The sequence below is a fragment of the Vulpes lagopus genome, chromosome 5 (assembly GCF_018345385.1).
Source record: "Vulpes lagopus strain Blue_001 chromosome 5, ASM1834538v1, whole genome shotgun sequence".
Classification (NCBI taxonomy): domain Eukaryota; kingdom Metazoa; phylum Chordata; class Mammalia; order Carnivora; family Canidae; genus Vulpes; species Vulpes lagopus.
Window position 1 is genome coordinate 109690265 of NC_054828.1, and position 27082 is coordinate 109717346.

General features: G+C 36.0%; 1 protein-coding gene across 2 annotated transcripts in view; it reads right to left on the minus strand.

The window, feature by feature from the left end:
- Positions 1 to 27082, minus strand: part of LCLAT1 (lysocardiolipin acyltransferase 1) — a 193699-nt gene that overhangs the window by 77230 nt on the left and 89387 nt on the right. For both annotated transcript variants that reach the window (XM_041754983.1, XM_041754982.1), the window contains exon 4: positions 5149 to 5295. In XM_041754983.1, coding sequence (XP_041610917.1) covers positions 5149 to 5295 — 147 coding nt within the window. The remainder of the gene's footprint in view (positions 1 to 5148; positions 5296 to 27082) is intronic.

The following is a 27082-nucleotide window of genomic DNA, read 5'->3' on the forward strand; positions in this document are numbered from 1 at the left end:
AGGGACAGTACAAAGACGAGTAGTTAACTACTTCCAGGAAACTGGAAGTTTCCTCTTCCAGTTCATCACAGACTTTGGGGATCCGAAGACAAAACTGAACTCTGCTGTAGAATGGGAACACAAGTAGTTCTAAAAACATAGTCACAACGTGCTGAGGTAGAGGTAATAAGAGACATGAAGAGATGCAGATTTTTCCTTCTATTTCCATTTCATTTACCCACTCCCAGACTCTGATTATTAGTAACTGCAACAGCCTCCCTCTTTCTGACCACAGCCTCCTGTCTTGTCAGCTCACTGCTGGTAATACTCCAGGGCCAACACTCCTCCCACCCCCAAAGAGACTACTGGCGGCCATTCTATGTTCTCAAACCAGCCAAGCAGGTTTGCACTTCAGGGTCTGTGCAGGTGTTCTTTCTGCTGCCCAGAATGCCTAGTACCCAGGCACCCGCAAGGTTTTTTGCTTTGAGATACATCCACGAAGGCAAAAGAAACAAAAGCAAAAATGAACTACTGGGACTTCATCAAGATAAGAAGCTTTTGCACAGCAAAGGATACAGTCAATAAAACTAAAAGACAACCTACAGAATGGGAGAAGATATTTGCAAATGACGTATCAGATAAAGGGCTAGTATCCAAGATCTATAAAGAACTTCTTAAACTCAACACCAAAAAACAATCCAATCATGAAATGGGCAAAAGACATGAAGAGAAATCTCACAGAGGAAGACATGGACATGGCCAACATGCACATGAGAAAATGCTCCGCATCACTTGCCATCAGGGAAATACAAATCAAAACCACAATGAGATACCACCTCACACCAGTGAGAAGGGGGAAAATTAACAAGGCAGGAAACAACAAATGTTGGAGAGGATGCAGAGAAAAGGGAACCCTCTTACACTGTTGGTGGGAATGTGAACTGGTGCAGCCACTCTGGAAAACTGTGTGGAGGTTCCTCAAAGAGTTAAAAATAGACCTGCCCCACAACCCAGCAATTGCACTGTTGGGGATTTACCCCAAAGATACAGATGCAATGAAACGCCGGGACACCTGCACCCCGATGTTTCTAGCAGCAATGTCCACAATAGCCAAACTGTGGAAGGAGCCTCGGTGTCCATCGAAAGATGAATGGATAAAGAAGATGTGGTTTATGTATACAGTGGAATATTACTCAGCCATTAGAAATGACAAATACCCACCATTTGCTTCAATGTGGATGGAGCTAGAGGGTATTATGCTGAGTGAAATGAGTCAATCAGAGAAGGACAAACATTGTATGTTCTCATTCATTTGGGGAATATAAATAATAGTGAAAGGGAATATAAGGGAAGGGAGAAGAAATGTGTGGGAAATATCAGGAAGGGAGACAGAACATGAAGACTCCTAACTCTGGGAAACGAACTAGGGGTGTGGAAGGGGAGGAGGGCGGGGGGTGGGGGTGAATGGGTTATGGGCACTGAGGGGGGCACTTGACGGGATGAGCACTGGGTGTTATTCTGTATGTTGGTAAATTGAACACCAATAAAAAAAATAATTTATTAAAAAAAAAAAGATAGCAATAGCTATTACTCAGATCATTTTCTTAAATTTAGGATTCAGACATACTATAAACCCAGGGAGTTTTAAGGTTTTTGGAAGAGATCTACAGTTTAATAAATAAATAAGTTGCTGCTCTCAAAAAAAAAAAAAAGTTTTTTTGCTTTGTTTGGTTAGTCTCTATTTACACAGAAATTTAAGGGGCTGCTTTTAACTACCTTATATAAAAGAGAATTCTGTGCCCTATCTATTCCTCTCCCTGTCCTTACCTTGCTTTATTTCTCTGCATAGGATTTATGGATATCTGACATATTTTTATTAACTGGTTTTTTAGTCTGTCTTTCTTCATAGAATGTAAGCTTCATCAAAGTAAGGACTTTGTTTTGTATATAAAGCTTCAGAGCACTCATTAAATGAAATTTATAACAGTGATTACGTGTAATATTAAAATTGTTAAATCCTAGAAAAGCTTTCTTTCCAGATCAGGAAAAAAGAACTCAAAATTACAGTATACCAATTGTTATTGTTAATTTTATGAATCAAACTGGCATAGCCAGAGTACCCAGATAGTTGGTCAAACATTATTCTAGATATTTTGTGAAGGTATTTGTGAATGAGATTAATAACTAACTCAGAAGACTTCATATAAACAGATTACTCTCCATAATGTGAGTGAGCCATATCCAGTCACTTGAAGGCTTTAAAAGAAAAAGACTAACCTCCTTAAGCAAGAAAGAATTCTGTCAGCAGACTGACTGCCTCTGGACTCAAACTACAACTCCTCCCTGAGTCTCCAGCCTGCTAACTCACTCTGCAAATTTTTGACTTGCCAAACCTCCACAATCATGTGAGGCAACTCCTTAAAATAAATCCCCAACTCCCAGCTCAATTTCTCTCAATCTCAACCTCTCCCCCTCCACCATACACACAAATATACACACACATCCTATTGGTTGTTTCCCTAGACAACCCTACCGAATAAACCAGTATGATATAAAACTGCCCTACCTTTAAAACACATGTTTTCAAGGAATAAATAATGATAGGAGAGATAATATAACATTAGGTGCAAAGAAAGGTGTAATGCCACTTTTTAAATTGTTTAAAATTATATGTATGTGTGTCTATGCACATGTGTGTATGCACATGCACAGATATGTGACCAAATGATCCAAAAGCAATGGACCAAAATTACAATAGTGTTTGTTTATAGGCAGTGGGATTATAGCAATTTTTGTCCTCTCTTCTATGTTTCTGAATTTCCCCCAGTTTACATATATAATTTCCATAGGCAAGAAAAAAGTTATAACCCACAATTAACATATGAAGATAAAATTTATGTAGTTATATTAAACACACTAATTTGAAAATGTGCAAGCAAGTTAGACTCAGAACTTAAAGAGGTTTCTAAAACATTCTCCTTGGGCTTAAAATTCTCAAGTTTCAAGTTAACTATGGTAACTAAAAACACCCTTGAAGTAACAGACACTTAGTTGAAGACCATGATTTATTCTAGATCAAAACTACCTGTATAATCCTGTTTCAAAAAAAATTTTTTTTCTTGAAAGCTTCCGGATCTATTTTCTGTATTTGGCAAACAGTCTAGCTTTTAAAAGTTGGTTTTAAAATATAAATACCACTTTAACTTTAAAAATAAGCGATTGTATCATGTAATGGTGAGTACTCTGAACCCTGAAAATATGCCATTAGGTGTTAAGTTCATCATGTAAAAAAAAAAAACACGTAAGAAAAAAATAAGAATGAAAAAGGTTTTAATAAGTTTATATATTTTACAGGCTCTAAAAACCTAATATATAAACATTTTAGCATTAATATACCATAAAGTAGCAGCAAACCCAGAGCTTTTTTTCCTATTAGTTTTTAATTACTAAAAACTTCCAAAGCTGCCATTCTTTAGTGTCTGCTTTGGCATTCACAAATATCAATCCATCTATCATCTCAGTAAATTATTTTCTATTATATAGTTATATTTCAACACCCAAATTTAAGTACTATACATTCTAAAGTATTGTAAGATTTAAATACAGGTATCTATCCATTATAACTTCCTAATGGTAGTTTAGCTCTGGGAATCAATTAATTTATAACTTGTAATATATTTTCAAGCTTAAACAATATGTAACCATATTATCCTCAATATTATCCTCTGTGATCCAACTACTTTTAGAATCTTAACTATAAAAATCAAACCTATATAGTAAGCATTATTTTAGTACATAAAACTATCAAATAAAAATTGCCATGATTTAGTTCTGTTCCATCAGTAACAGAGAAGAGCTCTTTCTTGGTATCAATGGTAAATGTTTCTCAAAATACCTGAATTTCCCTCAGTAGCACAGTATGGCTTATTCACCCATTCACTTAAATAGTTGTATAGTTTGTGTTTTTCATCTTGAACTCTTTGTAGGTACTGAGTTCCATAAATTAGCATGTTCTCCCCCTCTGCAGCCCTTCTCAGTACTCTTAGTTGCCTTAATCTCGTATTGAGGATTTGGAAGACAAGTTCAGTGTTAGCCCTCCATACTATTTGTGATTTTTAGATTTCAGCTCTACTCTGCTTCAAGCTGTCTTCTCTTGTACCGCATTGACCTTTATCCACCAGATCCTTCTCAAATTCTGCTGTATGTTTCTTGAAGTAACCAGGGAATTAACAGTTTTAAAATTTTGCTCTTTTGAGTTGGATTCCACAGAACTGCTTCCTGTCCAAGCTTACCCCACCCTGCCAATATTCATTCAATCACAACACTTCTTTAATCGGTCTTAAATCCCAGACTGCAACAGGCAGCTTCATCTGCAAAAATGACCTATGCTTTAAAAAAGTGTGAGACCCACTGATTTCTTACACTTTCTCACACAGTAAGGATAAAAGACTGTATTTGTTTGTAATCTTTTAAAGAATTCCTTGAGATTCACTGGCATTCTTGGCCTTGCATGTAGTTTAATTTCTGGGAAGGCAGAAAAGTCCAAAATATGTCCTCCTGTGTTCCCTTCCACAATTCAGTGGTGGTTGAATTTTCTTGAGGACAGGACAAAGTCTTTCCTGCTTAATTAGAGATAAAGCTTTAAAATACCCAGAGAAAGCCAACATATTAATTTAAAACAAAAGATGAAATCGGTTACTATTATATCCTTTTCTTATAAAAAAAATTGAGAAAAAAGGCATAATGAATATGTCTCTTGAAAGAGGACAGAATATATAGAACAGGAAGGGGACTTTAAAATTAGGTTTTGTCCTTCTTAAGATTTCACTGGCTGTTTTGTTTTGTTGTGGTTCCATAAAAATAATAAAAAATTCTATAAATGTAAAAGGCTGATTTCTAAAATATATAGTGCAACTTAAAAATGCAAAGCATGAGGAGGGCAAGTATGAATAATGACCTCTTGGAGTTGTCCATCATAAATTCTATGGCCTGGAAACCAGGGGTTCTAGGTTCTGATATGCTACTGATCACTGAGTGAATGACCTTAGTGGTGGGCCATTAATCTTACTGGTGTTCAATTATTTCATCTGAAGAATAGAAGTTTAGACTAAGTGATTTCTAAGTTTCTTCATGTTTTAAAATTCTGTGATCCAATCCCAGGCTACCTACCTGTGAGATCAGTCCCTTCAGGGAATATGAGGAGTTGAAGTGGTTCACGGATATCACAAAAATAATCAATCATGTCTTCAAAATGGCTCTTGTCATCCTTCCATTTCCTATGAATGAAGATATAGGCAGCAGCCTGCATGGCCCAACCTAGAATCAATTTAACAACAAGCATTTACGTATAATTTTATTGCTGATAAAAATAAATATTGAATATTTCAATTTTTATCATAAATCATTTACTATCTTAATAGGCAGCTTATGACATACCTTAAGTTCATCACTGATCTTGTGTTAAAAACACATAGACCAGAGAATATTTTAAAGGAATTTGCTAAATTCATGGGTTTGCAAAATCCTCAAAAACCTTTTTTCAAGTCAAACCTAGCTATTAAAATAGCAAGGAAAAAAACTTCCCTAATATTTATCAGTAACTCCTCTAAAGTTTTAATAGTCCCAACCAGACATTTCAAGCAAGCTATTCACAGAAGATACACAACATGTTATCAGGCTTACAAAACAGTAAGATCCTTGTTCTAAAATCCTTGATCCATGTATACAAGCATTCCCTTCAATATTTCCCCTTCTGTATTACTCAACCTCTAAATTCAGCTGCTATTTTCAATTGTAGCCACTTCTTTAGATTTTTTATTTATTTAAGAGGGAGAGGGAGCATGCACATGAGCAGAGGAGAAGGGCAGAGATAGAAGGCTCAGCAGGCTCAGCAGGGAGCCCGACGTGAGACTTGATCCCAGGAACCCAGGATCATGACCTGAGCCAAAGGCAGATGCTTAAGCAACTGAGTCACCCAAGCACCCTAGATTTTATTTAAAAGGGAAAAGTATAATGCATACTGAACACATTAGCCAGAATACATACTGTGATCACATTCCCTTTATATTTAGGGCAAATCAACCTTACTACTAAAGAGGTAGTAGCCTTAGATGAGCCATGTTTACCTAACCAGCCATCCCTCTCTGGCCAGAAATGCCTAGAACTACTGTGGTAAAGTTGATTTAAGGCAGCCAATCTACAGTCCGTTCAACAGTCTATGAACCATGAAACACTTGGCTCAAACACAATAACTACCATGGCCAATCAAATGTCAGAAATTTCACAGGACCATGGAGAAAATATAAACAATATAAACACAAATGGATGGACAAAAGAAAAAAGCATATATTATGACAGCGACAGTTGAAGGAAGACAAAAACAGTACACTGCAGTAAAGAGCTAAAAATTTTGTTGCTGAGATGCCTACAGTTGATTTTAATCCAGAACAGATGACAGCTTTAGTCTCCACAAGGGCTGGCCAGTCTATGGATCCACCTCTTGGATATCCACAAGAGTCCATCTCCCTTATGGACAAGTGTATCTTTATTTCAACTAGAGGGAATTAGTGATAGTTCCTTGTAAACAGAGAACACAACTAAAACAATAGCTAACATTATTTGGTAAACACAATGGTACCCTAGGAATATATAAAATTATCATTAAATTGTTTGCTAATGGTTTTAAAAAGTTATAAGCCTATCTGGTTTGAATAAGTCCAAACTAGAATACTGTAGTCTACAAATATAAATGAATGTATACCCAACAATTGACTTCAGGATAGGTCTTGCTGCTATATACCCAATTACTACTCACCACTGTCAGTCACATCCATCAGTACTAGATTTGATCCCACACTTAGCCTTCCTACCTGTCCCTCCTCCTTCACTGAGGACACCTAGGCCTACAGTGTAGTATTTGTTGACAGTGTAGCTCTGGGGTGAGAGTGCCTGGGTTAGAATCATACCTTTGCCAGAAAGCAGCTGTTCAGTCTTTGTCCCTCACTGACCCCAAATGTAAAAATGAGGAGAATACTGTGATAGCATTTACCTGACAAGGATTGTTGTAAGAAATAAGATTGCTTAGCACAATGTGTCAATAAACAATAACTATTCTCATTACTGAGATTAAGAAGTTATAGTAATACTATATGAAGGAACATAAAAATGTAACCAAAAAAGTTCCCATTAACCTTAGCAAAACAAAAATGTACAAAAATAAACAACCTGTACAGTCACATAAAGACAACTGAAGAACTGGGAGGATATGGTGAGAAACATGTTTCTGAACTTTGACCCACATATTAATGATCTCCAAATTTATAATTTATTAGTTTCATGTAATTATAATAAAAATTCCTATGGCATGAATGTGTGTGAGAATTTGACTATTTGATCCTAAAAATTATCTGTGATAATAAAGAAGTGAAAATATCCAAGATAATTCTGAAACAGGAATGAGCAGGAAAGACACATCATTAAACAGTAAATGTATTATAAAGCAACAATGATTAAACCAGAACAATGCACCTACAAAAAAAGACAAATGGAAAAGAATGTAAGACCTAAAAAAAAAAAAAGCCCTTGAATATGTTAAAATTTTGGCATAGGATAGTGACACAATTTCATATCACAAGGTAAAGCATGAGTTGGAGTTTTCTTTTTTAAACATTTTTTAAAAGATTTATTTATTTGAGAGAGGGAGGGAGAGAGAATCCCAAGCAGACTCCCTGCTGAATGCGGAGCTGGTGCAAGACTTGATCCCACAACCTTGAGATCATGACTTGAGCCAAAATCAAGACTCAGACATTTAACCAACTGAGCCACCCAGGCATTCCTTTTTTAAACTTTTATTGATGTATAACTTACAGCAAAGTGTGCAGATATTAAGTGTGTATATGTAAAGCTTAATGATATGTGGCCACCATCCAGAGTAAAGTGTTGAACATTTCTAGCATCCCCGAATATTCCCATTTGCCCCTCGGCCAGTTACCACTGCACCACCCCCCAACCAAGGAAGCCATTATTTTGACCTCTTTTACCATAAAGCATGTAAATGAAATCACACTGTAGGTATTCTTTTGTCTTTGGCTCCTTTTGCTCAGTTTTGAGCCAATGAGATTCATCCATGTAGTTACAAGTAGCAGTATTTTCTCTGTATTGCTGTGCAACAGTCAGTTACATGAATATACCACAACTTATACTCTTGATGGAGATATTTCTTAGCTATTAGGAAGAAAGTTAGTATGGATATTTTTCTATCTTTTTTTGAACATAAGCACCCAGCTTCCGAGTGAATACTAGGGAGGGAAGTGGCTACATCACAGGATTTATATGTATGCCCAGCCTTAGTAGGCAGCATGTTTTTTAAAGCTCCCTCCCCTCCTCCACCCTGTTAGTTTTGTAAAAACTGAAGAATTTTGAGTGAATTAGACCTTTATTTTTCTATCTGGTTAGATGGTGGCTTTGGGGGAAAGGGGAAAGGAGTAGGCTGGGGGATCATTTCAGGTGGTGTCACCCCCTCTTCCCTTCCCTCTTCCCCCATTACATGTGAATAAATGTTCATCCACACGCACACTCATCAGAATGTTAATTTATTTTGCTTCTTTTGTTTGCTATGTCCATTTTCCAAATGGTAGAAGGGAGTGAGTGGTAGGGATGCTACTCGAGGTCTGATGGGAAACCAGAGTGGAGAGGGAGCCTCCTAGGCAGCCATTTTCGTCCTTTCCTCCTCCTGGTCCATTCCTAAACACGTGGCCTCCATGTGGGTGCTGGGGGCATGGAAAGAACCACTGCTGTGCCCATGAACTGTTCTCTGCTGCCATCCTCCCCTCAGATGGTATGGCTAAGATGTCTTCTGGTGTCCCGACGACCACCTCCTGTCCCCCCACCAGTATTTCCCTTTGGATCAGTTTCTCTTCTCAGCCAGGTTGTGTCCCCAACCCCCTCAGCCTCTTCTCTGCACGTTTCTGAAGGCCTGGGCTTGCCTCAAGTTCTGTGCTTGAGCAATAAAGTGGAAATAAAAAAAAAAATACCAACCGACACTTCTACCAGCAACATATAAGCATTCTAATTGATTTATCTATGCCTAGCCAACATTAGCTCTTAGTGGGTCTTTTAATTTTAGCTATTCTAGTCCAGGTATAGTAGTGTGAGTTTGCATTTCTCTTTTGATTATCAATGTTGACTGAGAGCCTTCTCACATGCAAAATAGCCATCAATGTCTTTTTTTGTTAAGTGTCTTTCCAAACTTTTTGCACACAGACACAGAAAATTATAGGTTTCAAAGATATAATATGCCAAATATCATCTCTCAGTCTGTTACTTGAATTTTCTCTCCATTACTGGTGTCTTACTATGAACCTAACAACTAATACTAATGAGGCCCAATTTACAAATCTTGTCCTTATGGCTGATGCTTTTTGTGTCTCACTTAAGAAATTTTTGCCTACTCCAGAGTTGTGAAGACATTATGTATTCTTCTAGTAACTTTATTGTTTTGACTTTCATGTTTTGGTTTATAATCCATTTCAAATTAATTTTTGTGTATCGTGTGAGGTGGAGGTTAAAGATCTTGTTTTCCATATGGATATTCAATTGCCAAGTATTGAAAGGACCACAAGATCATTAATTTAAGTAATAAAATATTTTAAAAGCATTACCCAATAAATGAAAACATACTGCTGTAAAAAAATGTCAAACAAAAAAATGTCAAACAATACAAAAGTATGTAGATTCAAACAAGAAAATACTACTTTATTACCACGTCCATCAACTCCAGGCCCAACAATCATAACTTCTGTTTATAACCACAGTTAACAGTTGGATGTGAATTGATTCACATTTTAAAAATCCATTACATACATGATTGGGATCTTAAAAAACTTAACATGGTACCTGTATACTGCTCTGTGATTTGTTTTCATTTAACGTATCTATACATATGGATCTACTTCTTTTTTTTTTGATACCTGCATTGTATTCTCTACTAGTGCTTCTCAAACCTGTTTTAATTTCTGAACCATTACTAACAGTTATGTAAAATGCAATAAAATGAATTACTAGAACAGCAATCACACACTTAGAAGTTATAACAATGTCACAACACTCTAAACGTTCCCAAGTACTCTTCCCTGCTTATGTCCTTATCCCAAGGTGAAGCAGTAACAGTTTGCTAACTGCACTGTTACAGGGATGACTATTAACAGGTAGCACTGTTTTGTACAGATATACCATGACCTACTCAATCTGAGAACCTGTCTTTACTAGAAAGGTTTACTCCCTTCACAATTTATTAGGGGAACTGTTTTGTTTTGTTTTGTTTTTACTGACATAACTATTTATGTTTCATGTTTGTTAGACTTCAGGATTTCTTGTCCACCTTTTCCCCTTTTTTGTCTTTAGTTGAAATTATTAAGTTTTCTCTGCCCCCTTCTTTGGTTCTCTAATGCAGAGGTCAACAAACTATGGACAAAAATCAGCCCACTGGCTTTGAATGGCCCACAAGTCAAGAAGAATATTTTTTAATTTATGAAAATTATATGAAATTCAAATTTCATTTTATAAACAAAGTTTGATTGGAGCTCAGCCACACCTATCTGTTTACAGAGACTGTCTATGGCTGCTTTCATGCTGCATGGCAGAGTGGAACAGGGGCAGGAAAGAGAACAGTATTGCCCACAAAGCTTAAAATATTTACTGCCTAGCCCTTTATGGAGCAGTCTACTAACTCCTACTCCAGGGGTTTGGAAACTGTATACCCTATTTTGTTCTTTTAATGGTCATCCTTAAAATTTTTTTCAGCTTTCCATTTTTGACAAACTTCTATAATTATATCAGCATGAGTTAAACTGTAATCCCCTCCCCAAAAAAGTATGCTTTCCTCTTGTCCTGTTTTCAACATTTATATAAACCATCCAAAAGTTCCCTAAAGTTGCTATTATTATTACTAACACAGTTCTTATGCTTCACAGAAACTATTTTAGTTGCTTAGACTTAACTCTAAGTTCACCAGCTTCCTTGCTTGTCACCATTTCTTTTATCTTATGTCCTCTATTAGTCCACCTGAAGGAATTTCTTTCAAAATATGTTTGAGTCTTTGCATTCCTAAAATGTATATATTTGTTCTCAAATTTTGAGGGCTAGTTTGGCTAAAAACAAATCTTGAAATTCCAAATCATTTTCCCTTGAGGATTTCAAAGCTATTTTTCCATGGTCTTCCATCATCTAATATGGCTGCTAAGACATCTGACATCAATCTGATCTGTGTAGATAACCTAATCTCTTTCCCCTCTGGAAGCTTTCATGGTTTTCTCTTTACTTTTGGTTTCATGGAATGTTCCCCATGTGAGTCTAGGTATGGGATTTTTTCATTAATTCTGCTCAGCAGTTGCTACATTCTTCCAATGTGAGTCGTCTTTAACACTGGGTATATTCCTTCCATTAGTTAAGAAAATATATTCTCTTCATTCTAACTTTCTGTCTGAACTTATGTTAGCTAGTTGTTAACTTCTGGATTTGTCCTCTCATACTTTTCATCTCCTTTCAATTGACATTGGACTCAAGGAAAATCCACTGGTTTGATCATCCACCTCACTAATCTGATTCTCAGTCTACTAACTGAGTTTATTTCAGCAATGTCTCTTTTTAATTTTTAGAACTTACAACTGGTTCTATTTTAGAAGATTTGTTTATTTCAGAGAAAGAGCACACATGTCTGTGCATGTGAGGAGGGGAGGAGCAGAGGGAGAGAGAATCTCATGACCCACCCTCCCCCCACACTGTTGAGTGCCAAGCCCAATGTGGGGCTCCATCTCGCATCCTGAGATCATGACCTGAGCCAACATCAAGAGTCAGACATTCAACTGAGTCACATAGGCATCCCCAATTGGATCTCTTTATAGCAGCCAACTGTTGTGGACAAACAAAACATATAAGCCATGACAAATACAAAGAGTAACAATTTTGATAAAAATGTTTACTGAAGGATATGCCTGATCCTATTCTAAGCATTTTTCATTAAGTCAATTATTCAAGACAACCTTATGAATTAGGTAAAATTATTATCCTATTTAATAATGGATGAGGAAAACTGAGGTACACTAAGACTCAAAGAACTAATCAGCAGTAAAAACCAGTTTCAGAGACAAGCAGTCTGGCTCCAATGCTAATGTTTTTAACCAGTGCACTAAACAGCCTCTCTGCAATATAGACTTGAATCTCTCTAAAGATAGTAGGTAAACATAATTTAAGTTCTCCTAGGAGAATTACATATTCCTTGGAGGTTAAAGTTTCCATTTTTTAATATTAGACTCCCTTTAAAGTGGTACATTCTCCACAAATATTAATTCTGGATTGTCTTCATATGCATAAAGAATGTTCTAGACTGGGACGCCTGGGTGGCTCAGCAGTTGAGCATCTACCATCAGCTCAAGGCGTGATCCTGGGTCTGGGGATCGAGTTCCACATCAGACTCCTACGAGGAGCTTGCTTCTCCCTCTGCCTATGTCTCTGCCTCTCTCTCCATCTATCATGAATAAATAAATAAAATCTTAAAAAAAAAAAGTTCTAGACTGAATAGTACTGATAGGTAAAAGATATTTCTTCATTCCAAGTGAGAACATCTGTTGCTCCTCTGGGGGAAGGGAGCTAGAGTAACAAGACCTCTGGGGCTGTGCCATGAAACTTTTTCGAACAGTCTGTATGTTTCAGAAATTCCAGAAAGGGAAGTAAAATGACTGCATCAGTCTAGCTCTTGGACCTTCCTCTGAAGATGATTTTTCCCCTTTGTGCCTTTGTCTTCTCATATCCATTTATACATCACTTACACTTCTGAATCTTTTCTACTTCCTTGTGCTTAAACGTTTTTCTCCCTTTCATAAAAATCACAGGAACACCTTGTGAATTTCTTCTTCCATGTCACTGCCATCAATGCAATACTCTGTGTTTAACATAATACTCAGAGTTTTCTTAACATTCTAGAGATCCTCAAACATACATTTTGGGGACATTTATTTCATATCTCTATGGCTAGATAAATAACCATGCAACTGATCATATCCTCTGAAATTTGTCTATATTATTTGTCTTTTTCATACTTTTCCATTGGAGGAGATTCCATCTATCAATTTCTGAATTTCTTAGACAAGGGCTAGGAGCCTGGCAGGTTTATAAAGACAGATTCTGTGGATGCTGGCATGGCTCTGTTACCACTGTCTCCTTTCTAAAACCTCACTAAAGTTATCAGCAACGCTTTCTTCTCAAAGCAGACAGGAGTAATCCCTGAGCATACACTATTATTGCAAACTACCACATAATTTTAGAATCTGGTTTTCCTTGGCTTAAATTCTCTTTTATCAAGTTTTTTGAATTCTCTAAAAAGGAAAAAAAAACTAATTGAGTGTATTTTTAACATTATGCATTCTTTCTAATAAAAAAAAAAAAAGTAAGCTCTTCAGACACCTGAGTGGTATACTCAGTTAAGTGTCTGACTCTTGGTGATGGCTCAGGTCTGATCTCAGGGTTATGAGATGGAGGTCACCAGACGTGGGCTCCATCTGCGCTCAGCAATGAGACTGCTTGAGTTTTTTTTTCTCTCTCTCTCTCTCTCTCTCTCTCTCTCTCTCTCCCCTTCTGTCCCTCCCCTGCCCCTAAATAAATAAAATCAAAAAAAAAAAAAAGGGAAGCTCTTTACACAATTTTTTCCCTTTTTTCATTTTAGTGTAGATGGATATAGTTAAGAGAATCATGAAAACATCTGTGCTACTCACCTAGTGCTCTAAAGACCAGACTTCATTGCTTCTCAGCCTTTTGGCTAAGATCAAGTGTAAAGACTGGACTTCAAAGATAAATTAATCTGATGTATCACTGTTGTCCATGTATTCATTAATTCATTATGGTATCTACCATAGAACTATAAATGCGAAACCAGAAACCAAATGCAATTTGAAGAGACAAATTGTTCTTTTTATTTTATTTTCAATCCTGAATAGAGGGTATTGGATGCAATCAAGGAAATGCTATCCATAGGCCTCTACTAAATGAGAATGAGTGATATAAACAGATGCAAATTTTTGTATAAACTTAAATCACAGCAATCATGAGCAAATACTGTATTTACTGAGGGTGTAGCTATGCATAACAATAATTTACATATAAATCCAGAACAAGTAATTATTTCCCAAAATTTCAAACTTGGTCACGGTGCTACACACTATACAAAGTTAGGGAAGCCCTATCTTCTTTGAACTCAACATTTTATATTAGGTAATGTGGTCTACAACCCTCTTCTAAGCTGATTAACTTCCAAGATAAAAGCCACCCTCACTGCAAATTTCATAGACTCCACAAAGAGATTATCATACCTACCTGTAAAGAGCAGAAAGTCCTGCTTGACACTGAAGAAATACTATTTACTGGTGGCTTTTGTTGGCAAGATAAGGCTTCCTGGTTATAAATTTTAGGTTCACAATATTGTGGGACTAAAATGTGTCTTTCATACTGTACAAGATTTGCCATTTAAGAATTTTTTAGATGAACTGCCATCTAAGAAATCTATTCCTATGGAAAAATGAATTTCTATGCTAAATACATTACTAGTTCTGTACACTGAGAGAGCCTGTAGCAACTAGCATGTGGTGGGCAAAATAATGTCCCCCAAAAAAAGAGGTCTACATCCTAATTCCCAGAACTGTGAATACGTGACATAGCAAAAGACAATCAACTGAATTTAAGGCAGAAGATGACCCTAAATTAGCCTACAGGGTCTAATTATAATCACAGGGGTCCTTAAAAGAGGAAAAAAGAAGCAGAAAAAGACTCATGTTTTAAAGCAAAAGGGACTCAACCAGTCATTGCTGGCTTTAAAGGTGTAGGAAGGGGACCAGGAGCCAAGGACCAAGTATTCAATTGAAGCTGAAAAAAGTCCAGGAAATATATTCTATACAGAGCCTACAGAAAGAAACCAGTCCTGTCAATGCCTTGATTTTAGCCCAATGGGTGCCACCTCAGACTTGTGACCTCCAGAACTTCAAGATGATGTGTACTGTTTAAGCTACTCTGTTCATGATATAAGCACTAACAGGAAACTACTGCCAAGATCTTAGTTTCTAACATCATTAAGAAACGTAACTAGGATTCCTTACAGAAATGTTGAGTCTAGGGAGGGGGCAAGGAACATAAGAATCTTATACCACTAGAAAGTTAAAAGGGGGCGAGGGGAGATGGAGGCCCAAAAGGACATAAGAGCCAACCTGCAAGATATCCCACTGGCAAAGGTCATACAATATCGTCAACAAAATAAATCATACTGAATCATAACCCAAAGAAAAAAATATCAACAAGTTCATATTGGTATGTATAAATAAATAAGAAGGGACAAATCTTCTTTACAGAATTACAAATAAAATATGCAGATACATCTCACTCCAGGAAGTAAAGTTTAGTACCCCCTCCACAGCCCTTGTAAATGGGCTGTTGTTAGTGAATAAAAAATATGTAAAAAGTAAAAATAGCAACTTCATAATGGAGAAACCTGGCAGGCACCACCTTAAACCAAATGATTACAGTTAACATCACCAGTGATAAGCCATATTGATACCATGGACCTCCCTGAGGAGATGAGAAGAGCACTTCATCTCTGTGGTGCTTTTCCCTAAAACCCATAACCCCATCTGATCATGAGAAAATATACAAACTCAAATTGAAGAACATTCTATAAGATATTCAACCAGTGCTCTTCAAAAGCACCAAAATGAGGAGGGACTGCTACAGAATGAGACTAAGGAAACATGGTGAATAAAAATCCTCAGTTGGATTCTGGAACAGAAAAAGGGCATCTGAAATCTGAATGAGGCAGGTCATTAATCATATTGTACCCATGTTAATCTCTTGTTTGGACACACTGGGTGAAGAAAATACAAATTTTTTTTTAGGTATGAGTAAAATTTTTTTTAATATTTTTTATTGGAGTTCAATCTGCCAATATATAGCCTAACACCCAGTGCTCATCCCACCAAGTGCTCCCCTCAGTGCCCATCACCCAGTCACCCCAACCCCCCACCCTCCTCACTTTCCACTACCTCTGTACTGTCTTTGTAATTTTTTTATCAATCTAAAATTATTCCACATAAAAAGGTATTTAACAATCAACTATTTGTTGATCCAAACTTTTGCTTGATTTTTAAAAAATATATAAATAATGGCCACTTAGCATTCTAAACTCGAAGACCTTAATATTCTTACCTGGATTCACTTACTATACCATAAATAGTTAAAGATTATCAGTAAAAATACTTCTAAGATATGGTTTTGGCATTATTTTTATTGTGGAAGAACATTTCTAATTCTTGGCTACATCATATGTCCCTGCCTGGTGTTCATTACACAACAGTATAACACTCAGAAATATCTGACTTCAAGCACAAAGAAAATATTTTCTATATGATTTATGATAAACAAGAAAAAAGCATTTTTAAACTCTTCTAATGATGACATATACAATAAACCTAACAGCCAATTCATTTTTTCCTCAGTATCACAATGTTGCCTTTTTCTGTAAAAAACAACTCACCCCACCATTTTCCATTGAGAGATACTTCATTTAGCCACAAGTGAAAGGGCAACTGAAGGCACTGGAGTCAAATTATCTATTAATATTAAGGTTAAGAAACAAACTATGGGGTACACTGAGTGTATCTCTCCTATCTTTCTACTATTATAAAGTACCCTTTTCAAAGTTGGCTCAAACGGATCACAGAAACATTTTGTTTGTGCTTCTCCACTAAATGCAAAACAGACACAAAACCCTAAAGCTCCCCCCCCCCCACCCTTCCCAAATTCTTTTACTGTTCTCTTCTAAAAACCACCCTGTCATAAAAGCATTCTTTTTAGGTAATTTTTAGAGTCTACTTATTAATTTAAGCAAAGGATTTCTTCATTTTCAGTAGATGTAGGGGTACTAAAAGGCCTAGAATCAAAATACACTTCATAGCTTACATTTAAGATGCCAAGCAGCCTGAAGCAACACAAATCTGACTAGAATATCAGAGGTGGTGCACATCAATGGGATATCCAATTTAGGTAACCAATTGTATTAACTTCAGTAAGTGACTGAGTGAACAATTTATCCCACCCAAAGAAACTGTAAACTTCCATAGAGTACAGGGCTTGAGTTTTGTTAAGAAGTCAGCTAACAAACTCAAAACAAAAGCTTCACTTAAATTAGATCTCAATGCAATCCTAAAAAATTACTCAGTTCTCAGTGTAATCCTAGAAAGAAGTATAATCCTAGTATATAGTGCCTGGCACATGACTTAACTGAATTGAACCTTTGTTCCCAATGGGTTTCCCTCCCTCCCCAACGACAACAAAAAAGCATCAAAACTGATCTCAGCCAAGCAACTCTGGCAACTGAAACTATAAAATCAACAATTACAAGAACTTATTTTGCAACTAGCAAAATAGCAAAGATGAAAATGATCTTCGCTTTATATCTGAAAATACACAGATATGAATGTGATATCTAGCCACAGAACTAAGATACATTTAACATACTCTATTTCATTTGATGGTTTTCATAAAGATCTTGATTCATGATAAGTATTTAATATAATTTACTGAATGAGTAAATCAATCATTGGATACTTTTCTTTAAGAGCTTGGTGAAATGGGGAAAGCAGAGTTTTGGCTATAAATAACAGAATACTAATCTGGAAGTCATATAAACAATCTGGATTTATGTTTCTCACATAAAATAAAGCTGGCCTCAAGGCTGGTTCAGAGGCCAGGCTCTCACATTCTATTCCGCCATCCTCTTGGACGCAAGACAGTGCAGCAGCTCCAAGTATGATGTGCTCTAACAATAATGTCCCAAGGAAGAAAGGGGCAGCTCCATCCTCCCTTCATCAACTCTTGCCCTTTTTGATGAAGGAGGAAATTTTCTCCAGAGCCTCCTGACTCTCTCCCTTTTGTCTTGAGACTGGTTATTAGGAGGCAGAGAAAGCCAGTATCAGGTATTTTCATCCTCTCACAAGATGTATACATGAAAAATGGTCCACTGTCAAAATTAGTGAAACATCATCTCTGGCCTTTAGGTGTTTAGTAATAAATGCAATACAGGGAAGAAGGCTGCTGCTGTGAAATCTTCTATAATTTAGATACAATAGGAAGGCAGACACTAATCATTTCTTGTGGCTAAGCCACAAGAAAGTTTGCTATGAGAGTAACAACTACAGTATAATTATTAAGTAGCTACAAATCCCTGATGAGAGAAGCCCTCTTTGAAGAAATGGTCACAGAGGGAGCTTCAAGTATTCTTGTTGAAGAGACTCCTTCCAGAAAGGCCTAAGCAGTTGTTAGCTCGGATGATGAGCACATTTATCTAATGTAGTAATAAAACTGATGTCTTGGTTATGCCAAAGAAACTAGTGGGACTGGAGTATTATTAGACTGGATACCTAGTCTTATGAGAGATTTCTCCAGTTAGAAATTTATTTCTCTTCTGTGAAGCAATATTAATAATTTCTTTAAGTATAGTTGACACACAGTGTTAACATGAGTTTCACAGTGACTTAACAATTCTGTATGTTATGCTGTGCTCACCTCAAGTATAGCTGCCATCTCTCACGTCATACAGTACTATTATACCATTGACTATTTTACCTATGCTGTACTTTTTGAGCCTTATGACTTATTGATTCCATAAATGGAAACCTACATGTCCCATTCCCTTTCACCCATTTTACCCAATTTCCACCCTCCTCATCTCTGGCAACCACCAGTTTGTTCTAAGTATGGGTCTGTTTCTGCTTTGTCTGTTTGCTTTGTTTCTTAGATTCCACATACAAGCAAAATCATATGGAGTTTAGTCTTTCTCTGTCTGACCTTTCACTTAGCGTCATACCCTCTAAGTCCATCTATGTTGTCATGAATGGCAAGATTCCATTTTTTCCTTATTTATTCATGACAGAGAGAGAGAGAGAGAGAGAGAGAGAGAGAGAGAGAGAGAGGCAGAGACACAGGCAGAAAGAGAAGCAGCTCCATGCAGGGAAACTGACGTGGGACTTAATCCCGGGTCTCCAGATCACACCCCAGGCCGAAGGAGCTAAAACGCTGAGCCACCGGGGCTGCCCAAGATTCCATTTTTTTATGAGTAGTATTCCACCATATATATACAGTATCTTCATTCATCTACGGATGGGCAGTTAGGTTCCCTTCCTATCTTGTCTATTGTAAATAATGCTTCCATAAACATAGGGTTGCGTATACCTTTTCAAATTAGTGGTTTTGGTTTCTTTGGGCTAATACTCAGTACTGGGATTACTGGATCATATCTCTATTTTTCATTTTTTGGGGAAGCTTCATATTGTTTTCCCCAATGGCTATACCAATGTGCATTCCCACCAAGAGGGCCTTGCCACACTTGTTATTTCTCATCTCTCTGATACCAGCCATTCTGACTAATAGAAGATGGTATCTTTTTGTGGATTTGCTTTGCATTTCCCTCATGATCAGTGATATTGAACATCTTTTCATGTGTCTGTTGGCCATCTGTATGTCTTCTCCGGAGAAATGTCTGTTCATGTCTTCTGCTCATTTTTAATTATTATTTTTATTATTTTAGTTTTGAGTTATATAAGCTTTTTATATATTTTAGATATAAAATATATCTAATCAGCTGTATCATTTGTAACTATCTTCTGCCACTCATTAGGTTACCTTTTCATTTTGATGATAGCTTGCTTCAGTGTACAAAAGCTTTTTACTCTGGTGTTCTCCCAACAGTTTCTTTTCACTTTTGTTTACCTTGCCTGAGGAGATATATACAGCAAAATACTGCAAAAGCCAATGTCAAAGAGATTCCTGCCTGTGTTTTCTTCTAGGAGTTTTATGGTTTTAGGTCTCACAATTAGTTCTGTAACCTATTTTGCATTTGTTTTGCGTATGGTGTAGGAAAGTGGTCCTGTTTTCCCAGCACCATTTATCTGTCTTTTCCCTATTGTATACTCTTGCTTCCTCTGTCATAAATTAGTTGACTATATCCACATTGGTTTACTTCTGGGCTATCTATTTTGTTCAATTAATATATGTGCCTGTTCTTGTGCCGGTAGCCTACTGTTTTACTACACCTGTGTAATCTATCTTGAAATCTGGGATGGTAACAACTCCAGCTTTTTCTTAAAATTTTTTTGGCTATTTGGGATTTTTTTTGTGGTCCATACAAACTATAGGATTTTTATTCTAGTTCTGTGAAAAATACTGTTGGTATATTGATAAGGATTGCATTGAATCCTTATCAAAGGATTGACAGGGCAGCCCGGGTGGCTCAGCGGTTTAGCACCACCTTCGGCCCAGGGCCTGATCCTGGGAACCTGGGATCGAGTCCCAGGTCAGGCTCCAGCATGGAGCCTGCTTCTCCCTCTGCCTGTGTCTCTGCCTCTCTCTCTCTCTCTGTCTCTCATGAATAAATAAAAGCTTTAAGAAAAAAATTCTTCCAATGCATGAGCATAAAACATCTTTCCATTTGTTTGTATCATCTTCAATTTCTTCATCAATGTTTTATAGTTTTCAGAGTACAGGTCTTTCACTTCCTTGGTGAAGTTTATTCCCAGGTTATTCTTTTTGGTACAATTGTAAATGGAATTGTTCTCTTAATTTCTCTTCCTGGTACTTTGTTATTAGTGTATAGAAATGCAACAGATTTCTGTATGTTAGTATCCTCTGACTTTACTGAATTCATTTATCAGTTCTCATAGCTTTTTGGTGGAGTCTTTAGGGTTTTCTGTATAGTATCATGTCATCTGCAAGTAGTAAGTTTTACATCTTCCTTACTAATCTGGGTTCTTTTTATTTCTTTTCCTTATCTGATTGCTATGGCTAGGATTTCTAGTACTCTGTTGAATAAAAGTGGTAATACATCCTTGTCTTGTTCCTGATCTTAGAGGAAAAGCTCTCAGTATTTTTTTTTTTACCATTCAGTACAATGTTAGCTGTGGGTTTTTCATATATGGCCTTTATTATGTTGACCTCTAAACCCACATTTTTAGAGTCTTTATCATGAACAGATATTTAATTTTGTCATGTGCTTTTTCTGCATCTATTGAGATGATCATGATTTTTATCTTTCATTTTGCTAATGCAGCATATCACACTGATTGATTTGCAGATATTGAACTATCTTTGCATCCCCAGAATAAATCTCACTTGATCACAGCAAATGATACTTTTAATATACAGCATGAAATTTGGTAAAATAAAATATGGGTCCACCAAACTGGATGAAGTCAAAGACTTTCATGGCTTGAAGATGATTTTAGTTTTAGTGAATGTCAAACTAAAGTAGGAGGAAGTTGGGTAGGAGACAAAGAACTTACCCTCTCATAGAAGATGGAGTTTGGTATTATAAACTGAAAATATCTCCAAGAGGAAAATATCCTCCTTTGGACTTAATCCATAAAAGTTATAAAAGCTAAGATGACATCAATCTGGTAATTCTTAAAACTGTGGAAGCAACAACATCTTTATTTCATCAATGTATACTTTACTAATCCTTAATACATTAATGAAAAACAATTAAAATGGAAAACTTCACCACATAAAATGATTATCTTTGCATCAATACATCTCTGTGCTGGAGCACTTGCATGTTTACTAGTAGGGAACACTGCAATTATTGTTGCTATAGTGCACTGGTGAGGTTTTCAGTAGATGTTAACCGACTTTTTATTCAGGATCTTTAAAAACAGCAATGTTTATATAACACAAAAGGCATTTAAAATAAAACTGCAAGGATGCTTGGGTGGTACAGTGGTTGAGCATCTGCCTTTGGCTTGGGGTGTGAACCAGGTCCAGGAATAAAGTCCCACATCAGGCTCCCTGTGAAGAGCCTGCTCTCTCTCTCTCTCTCATAAAAATCTTTAAAAAAATAAAATAAAATAAAATTGCAGTAAAAAATAAAATTGTAGTTATTTGTAAATCAAATTTGACCCAGGATAGCCCTGGTGGCTCAGCGGTTTAGCGCCGAATCGAGTCCCATGTCGGGCTCCCTGCATGGAGCCTGCTTCTCCCTCTGCCTGTGTCTCTGCCTATCTCTCTCTCTCTCTCTCTCTGTCTCTCATACATAAATAAATTTTAAAAATGTTTAAAAAAAAATTTGACCCAAAAATATTTAATGTTTTGACATATAGATTAACAGTCTGGGAGACAGAATTTATGAGTACCCTCCCACCCAGTTTCAACCATTCTGCTGAAGTAGACAACCACAGGAGCTTCTGGACACACACTCACAGTCTCTGCATGTCTTTAACACACAGAATGCATAGAAGCTCATTCTGACAATCATATTTCACAATTTCACATATTTCCTAATAGTTTAGGTCACAATTTGTGATTTTCCTAGTTTTCAGCATTCTGTTATGTTGCAGTTTTAGAATTACTGTATTGTATGACAATTTACTTTGAAGCTATGATGTCAGGTCAGGAAGTTTTTAAATTTAATACACAGCATGGCTAACTTTTTAAATCACTATCTCTTTAATATTTATTCCTCTTTATACTTTCAAAAGGCCTCAAACTCTTCTGCCACTCAAACATAATAAATAATCCAGAAAAATCAAGAAGCTGTGTGGGCACAAATGGAACAAAAAGTCCATTTGCCTGGTGATTCTGTACCAGGCAAATGGACTTTTTATGGTATCTTTTGGTTAATATTTCATTTCATTAGTTGTACTAAGTGGTTATATATTGGCTAAAAATAAAAATCTATGTGTATACTACCATTAGAAACAGCTGACCTCTAACTACAGGCCATTTTTTTGTTAAAATTTAATTTCTTATATCTTTTTTTTTTTAAATTTCTTATATCTTAGCAAACTCTAAACTCTTCAGTTAACCAAAGCTTTTTATAACCAGACCTGAACTCTAAACACTTACTGATTTCTTTTCAACTTGTAACATTAATCTATTACTTTTATACTCTAGGAAAAGAACTTCCAAATTCCAAATTCTCATCCATTCTCCAAGCTGGCACTACAGATATAAAATATAATTTTTCTTTAGTCATTTGTAAATGAACTAAATAGACCAGAAAATTCCATTTAAATATCTAGAAAGCAAACATTTATTTAGAAATAATTATAAAGACAATATTAAATACTCCCTGAAGTCATGCCTGTTAATGAGCTAAATCTAGCACAATCTGAAGCAGCTGAAATAGGTGACCACTAAAATGTTTCCATTCTTTTCCCTTTCTTTCAAATCCTCCTGCAAACTTCGGCTTTTAATGCTCTCATTTGCTCTGTTTGGGTTTGGGTTTTTGTGTTTTGTTTTGGCTTCTCGCTTCCTACATTTTCCCCTTGCTTAATTTTCTTTGCACTTTAATCACCATACAGGTTCTAAAATCTTTTTCTCTAACTCAAAATCAGTTCTCATTAATTTTTGCGTTTTCATGAAATCTTATCAAGTCTACAAATTTTTAAGAGCCAGCAATGTGAAAGACATTCTGTATGGGGCTTATAAGCCATGTGGGGGGAAAATGTACAAATGGAAAAGCTAAGAATGAAATACTTACATAGGAAATCATGACAAGAGAAGAAAAAGATTTGTGATGATAAAAATGACTATACCAGTGTGGAGTAGGAGGAAATAAAGATTAGGTGGTAGGAGAAAGTGAACGTACAGGTCGCTGAGACACTGGAAAACTGAGAGGTCTAATATGGAACTCTGTAAGGCAAGAGGTGGAACGGTAGATGTTCCAAATGGAACTACAGAAGTAACAAGCAATGGCAACAACATTCTACTGGAACTTAATCCTCACAACTACCCAATAAGTAGTATTATTATTCAATATTGAAATGTAACTGATATAAACATTAATTTCAGATAAAAACAAACTGATTCCATACATATATGTATTGGGAAAAGATAACTACAGTATGTCTAGTTAACATCATTACAATAGATACAAATGTTTTTCTGATGAGCAACTTTTAAATGCTCAACAGTATCATTAACTATAGTCACCATGCTGTACATTTTATCCCCATAACTGTTTTATGACTGGTGCCTTTTGACCACCTTCAGGTATTTTGCTCAAATCCCAACACCCAGGCTCTGGCAACCACCAATGTGTTCTCTATACCTCAGTTCAGTTTTTACTGTTTTGTTTTGTTTTGTTTTTAGATTCCACATATAAGTGAGATCACACGATATTTGTCTTCCTCTGATTATTTCTCTTAGCATAATACTCTCAAGGTTCACCCATGTTATCTCAAAGGCAAGATTTAATTCTTTATTTAAGGCTAAATAATATTCTTCTGTGTGTAACTTACACTGTTTTTTTTTTTATTTTAATTCCAGTGTAGTTAACATAACAGTATTATCTTCATTTCAGATGTACAATATAGTGATTCAACAATTCCATATTACTCAAGTGCTCATCACAATAAGTGTACTCTTAATCTCTTTCACTTATTTCATCCATCCCTGCACCCACCTCCCCTCTGGTTACCATCCGCTTGTTTTCTTGGTTTGTCTCTTTTTTTTCCCCCTTCGTTTATTTGGGTTTTTTCTTTTCCCCATAAATTCAACATGAGTAAAATCATATGGTATTTGTCTTTTTCTGACTGACTTATTTCACTTAGCATTATACTCTCTAGAACACATTCATGTTGTTGCAAATGGCAAGATATCATTCTTTTTATGGCTGAATAATGTTCAGTTGTATATACATACCACATCTTCTTTATCTATTCACCTGTCGATGGACACTTGGGCAGCTTCCATAATTTGGCTATTGTAAATAATGCTGCAATAAACATAGGAGTGCATATATCTTTTCGAATTAGTTTTTTCCTATTCTTTGAATGAATACACAGTACAGTGTAATTATAGAATTGTAGGGTGGTTGTATCTTTAACTTTTTAAGGAACCTCCATACTGTTTTCCATAGTGACTGCACCAGTGTGCACTCCCACCAACAGTGCACAAAGGTTCCTTTTTCTCTACATAGTTGTTTCTTGTATATTTTGGATACTAACCCTTTTTGAGATAGGTCATTTGCAAATATCTTCTCTTATTCCATCGGTTGTCTTTCAGTTTTCTTTGTTGTTTCCTTTGTTGTACAAAAGATTTTTTAAAGTGTAGTCCCAGTATTCTATTCTTTGCCTTTATTGCCCTTGCTTCAGGAGACCTATCTAGAAAGATACTGTTACAGCTTACGTCAGAGAAATTACTGCTTGTGAATTCTTCTAGGATTTTTATGGTTTCAGGTCTCACATTTAGGTCCTTAATCCATTTTGAGTTTATTTTTGTGTATGGTGTAAGAAAGTAGTCCAATTTCATTCTTTTCCATGTAGCTGTCCAAATTTTCCAACACCATTTGTTGAAGAGACTGCTTTTTCCCTCTGCATATTCTTGCCTCCTTTGTCAAAGATTGACCCTACAACCATGAGTTTATTTCTGGGCTTTCTCCTTTGTTTCATTGTTCCATGAGTCTATTTTTGTGCAAATACCATACTGTTATGATTATTACAGCTTTGTAATATATATAACCTGCACACTGGAATTGTGATACCTCCAGCTTTGCTTTTCTTTTTCAAAAGTACTCCTCTGACTCTCCAGGGTCTTTTTTGGTTCCAAATAAATTTTAAGATTTTTAAATTCTGCTCTATGAAAAATGCTGTTGGTATTTTGACAGGGATTGAGGGACTGGATTAAATCTGTAGATTGTTTCAGGCAGTACAGATATTTTAAAAATATTTTTCCGATCCATGACATGGAGTGTTTTTCCACTTCTTTGTGTCCTCTTCAATTTCTTTCATCAGTGTTTTATAGTTTTCAGAGTACAGGTCTTTCACAACATTAGTTAGGTTTATTCCTAGGTATCTGATTTTTAGTGCTTTTTTTTTTTTTTTTTTTTTTTTTTTGCAAATGGGATTGTTATCTTAATTTCTCTTTCAGAGGCCTCATTATTAGAGAAATGCACCAGATTTCTACACACGGATTTTGTATCCTCTTACCTTACTGAATTCATGCATCAGTTCTAGTGGAGTTTTTTTTGGTGGAATCTTTAGCATTTTCTATATATAGGATTATGTCATCTACAAATAGTGAAAGTTTTACTTTTTCCTTACAAAATCCTCAAGAAAATAACCACCACACAAAATCCAATAATACATTTAAAAAATCATTCACCATAACCTAGCAGTATTTATTCTGGCATGCAAGGATGGTTTAATACTCTTAAGTCATTCAACATGATACATTATTAAGAGAAAAAAAAAACTATATGATCATTTCAATAGATACAGAAGCATTTAACAAAGTACAACATGCATTCATGAAAAGCCCTCAACAAAGTAGGTTTAAAGGGAACATACTGAAACATACTAAAGGTCATATTTGAAAAGCCCGGAACAAGCATCATACTCAATAGGGGTAAACAGTTTTTCCACTAAGGTCAGGAACAAAGACAGGGATGTCCACTCTCACCACTTTTATCACAGTACTGGAAATAGCACAGCGATTAGACAACAAAAAGAAATTAATGGCCTCTGAACTGCTAAAGCAGACGTATTAACTTTTTAAATGTTTAGTAGAATTTGCCTGTGTAGCTGCCTGGTCCTGGAATTTTGTCTGTTGGGAGTTTTGGATTACTGATTCAATTTCATTGCCGATAATTGGTGTTCAAATTTTCTACTTTTCCTGTTTCGGTTTTGGTTGATTACATGTTTCTAGGAATTTGTCCATTTCTTCTAGGTTGTTCAATTAGCTGGCATATAAATTTTCATAAGTATTTTCTTAGAGTCCTTTGTATTTTTGTGATATTGGTTATTTTTCTGCTTTCATATCTGATTTTACTTGAATCCCCTTTTTCGATGAGTCTGGCTAAAGATTTATCAATTTTGTTGATCTTTTCAAAGAACCAACTCCTGGTGATTTCTATTTTTAGTTTCTAGATCATTTACTTCTGCTCTAATCTTTATTAGTGCTTTCCTTCTAGTGGTTTTGGGTTTTATTTGTTCTTTCTTCTAGTTCCCTTAGGTGTAAAGGGTTATGGGGTTTTTTTGGTTCTGTTTTTTCAGATTTTTCTTGCTTCCTGAGGTAGGCT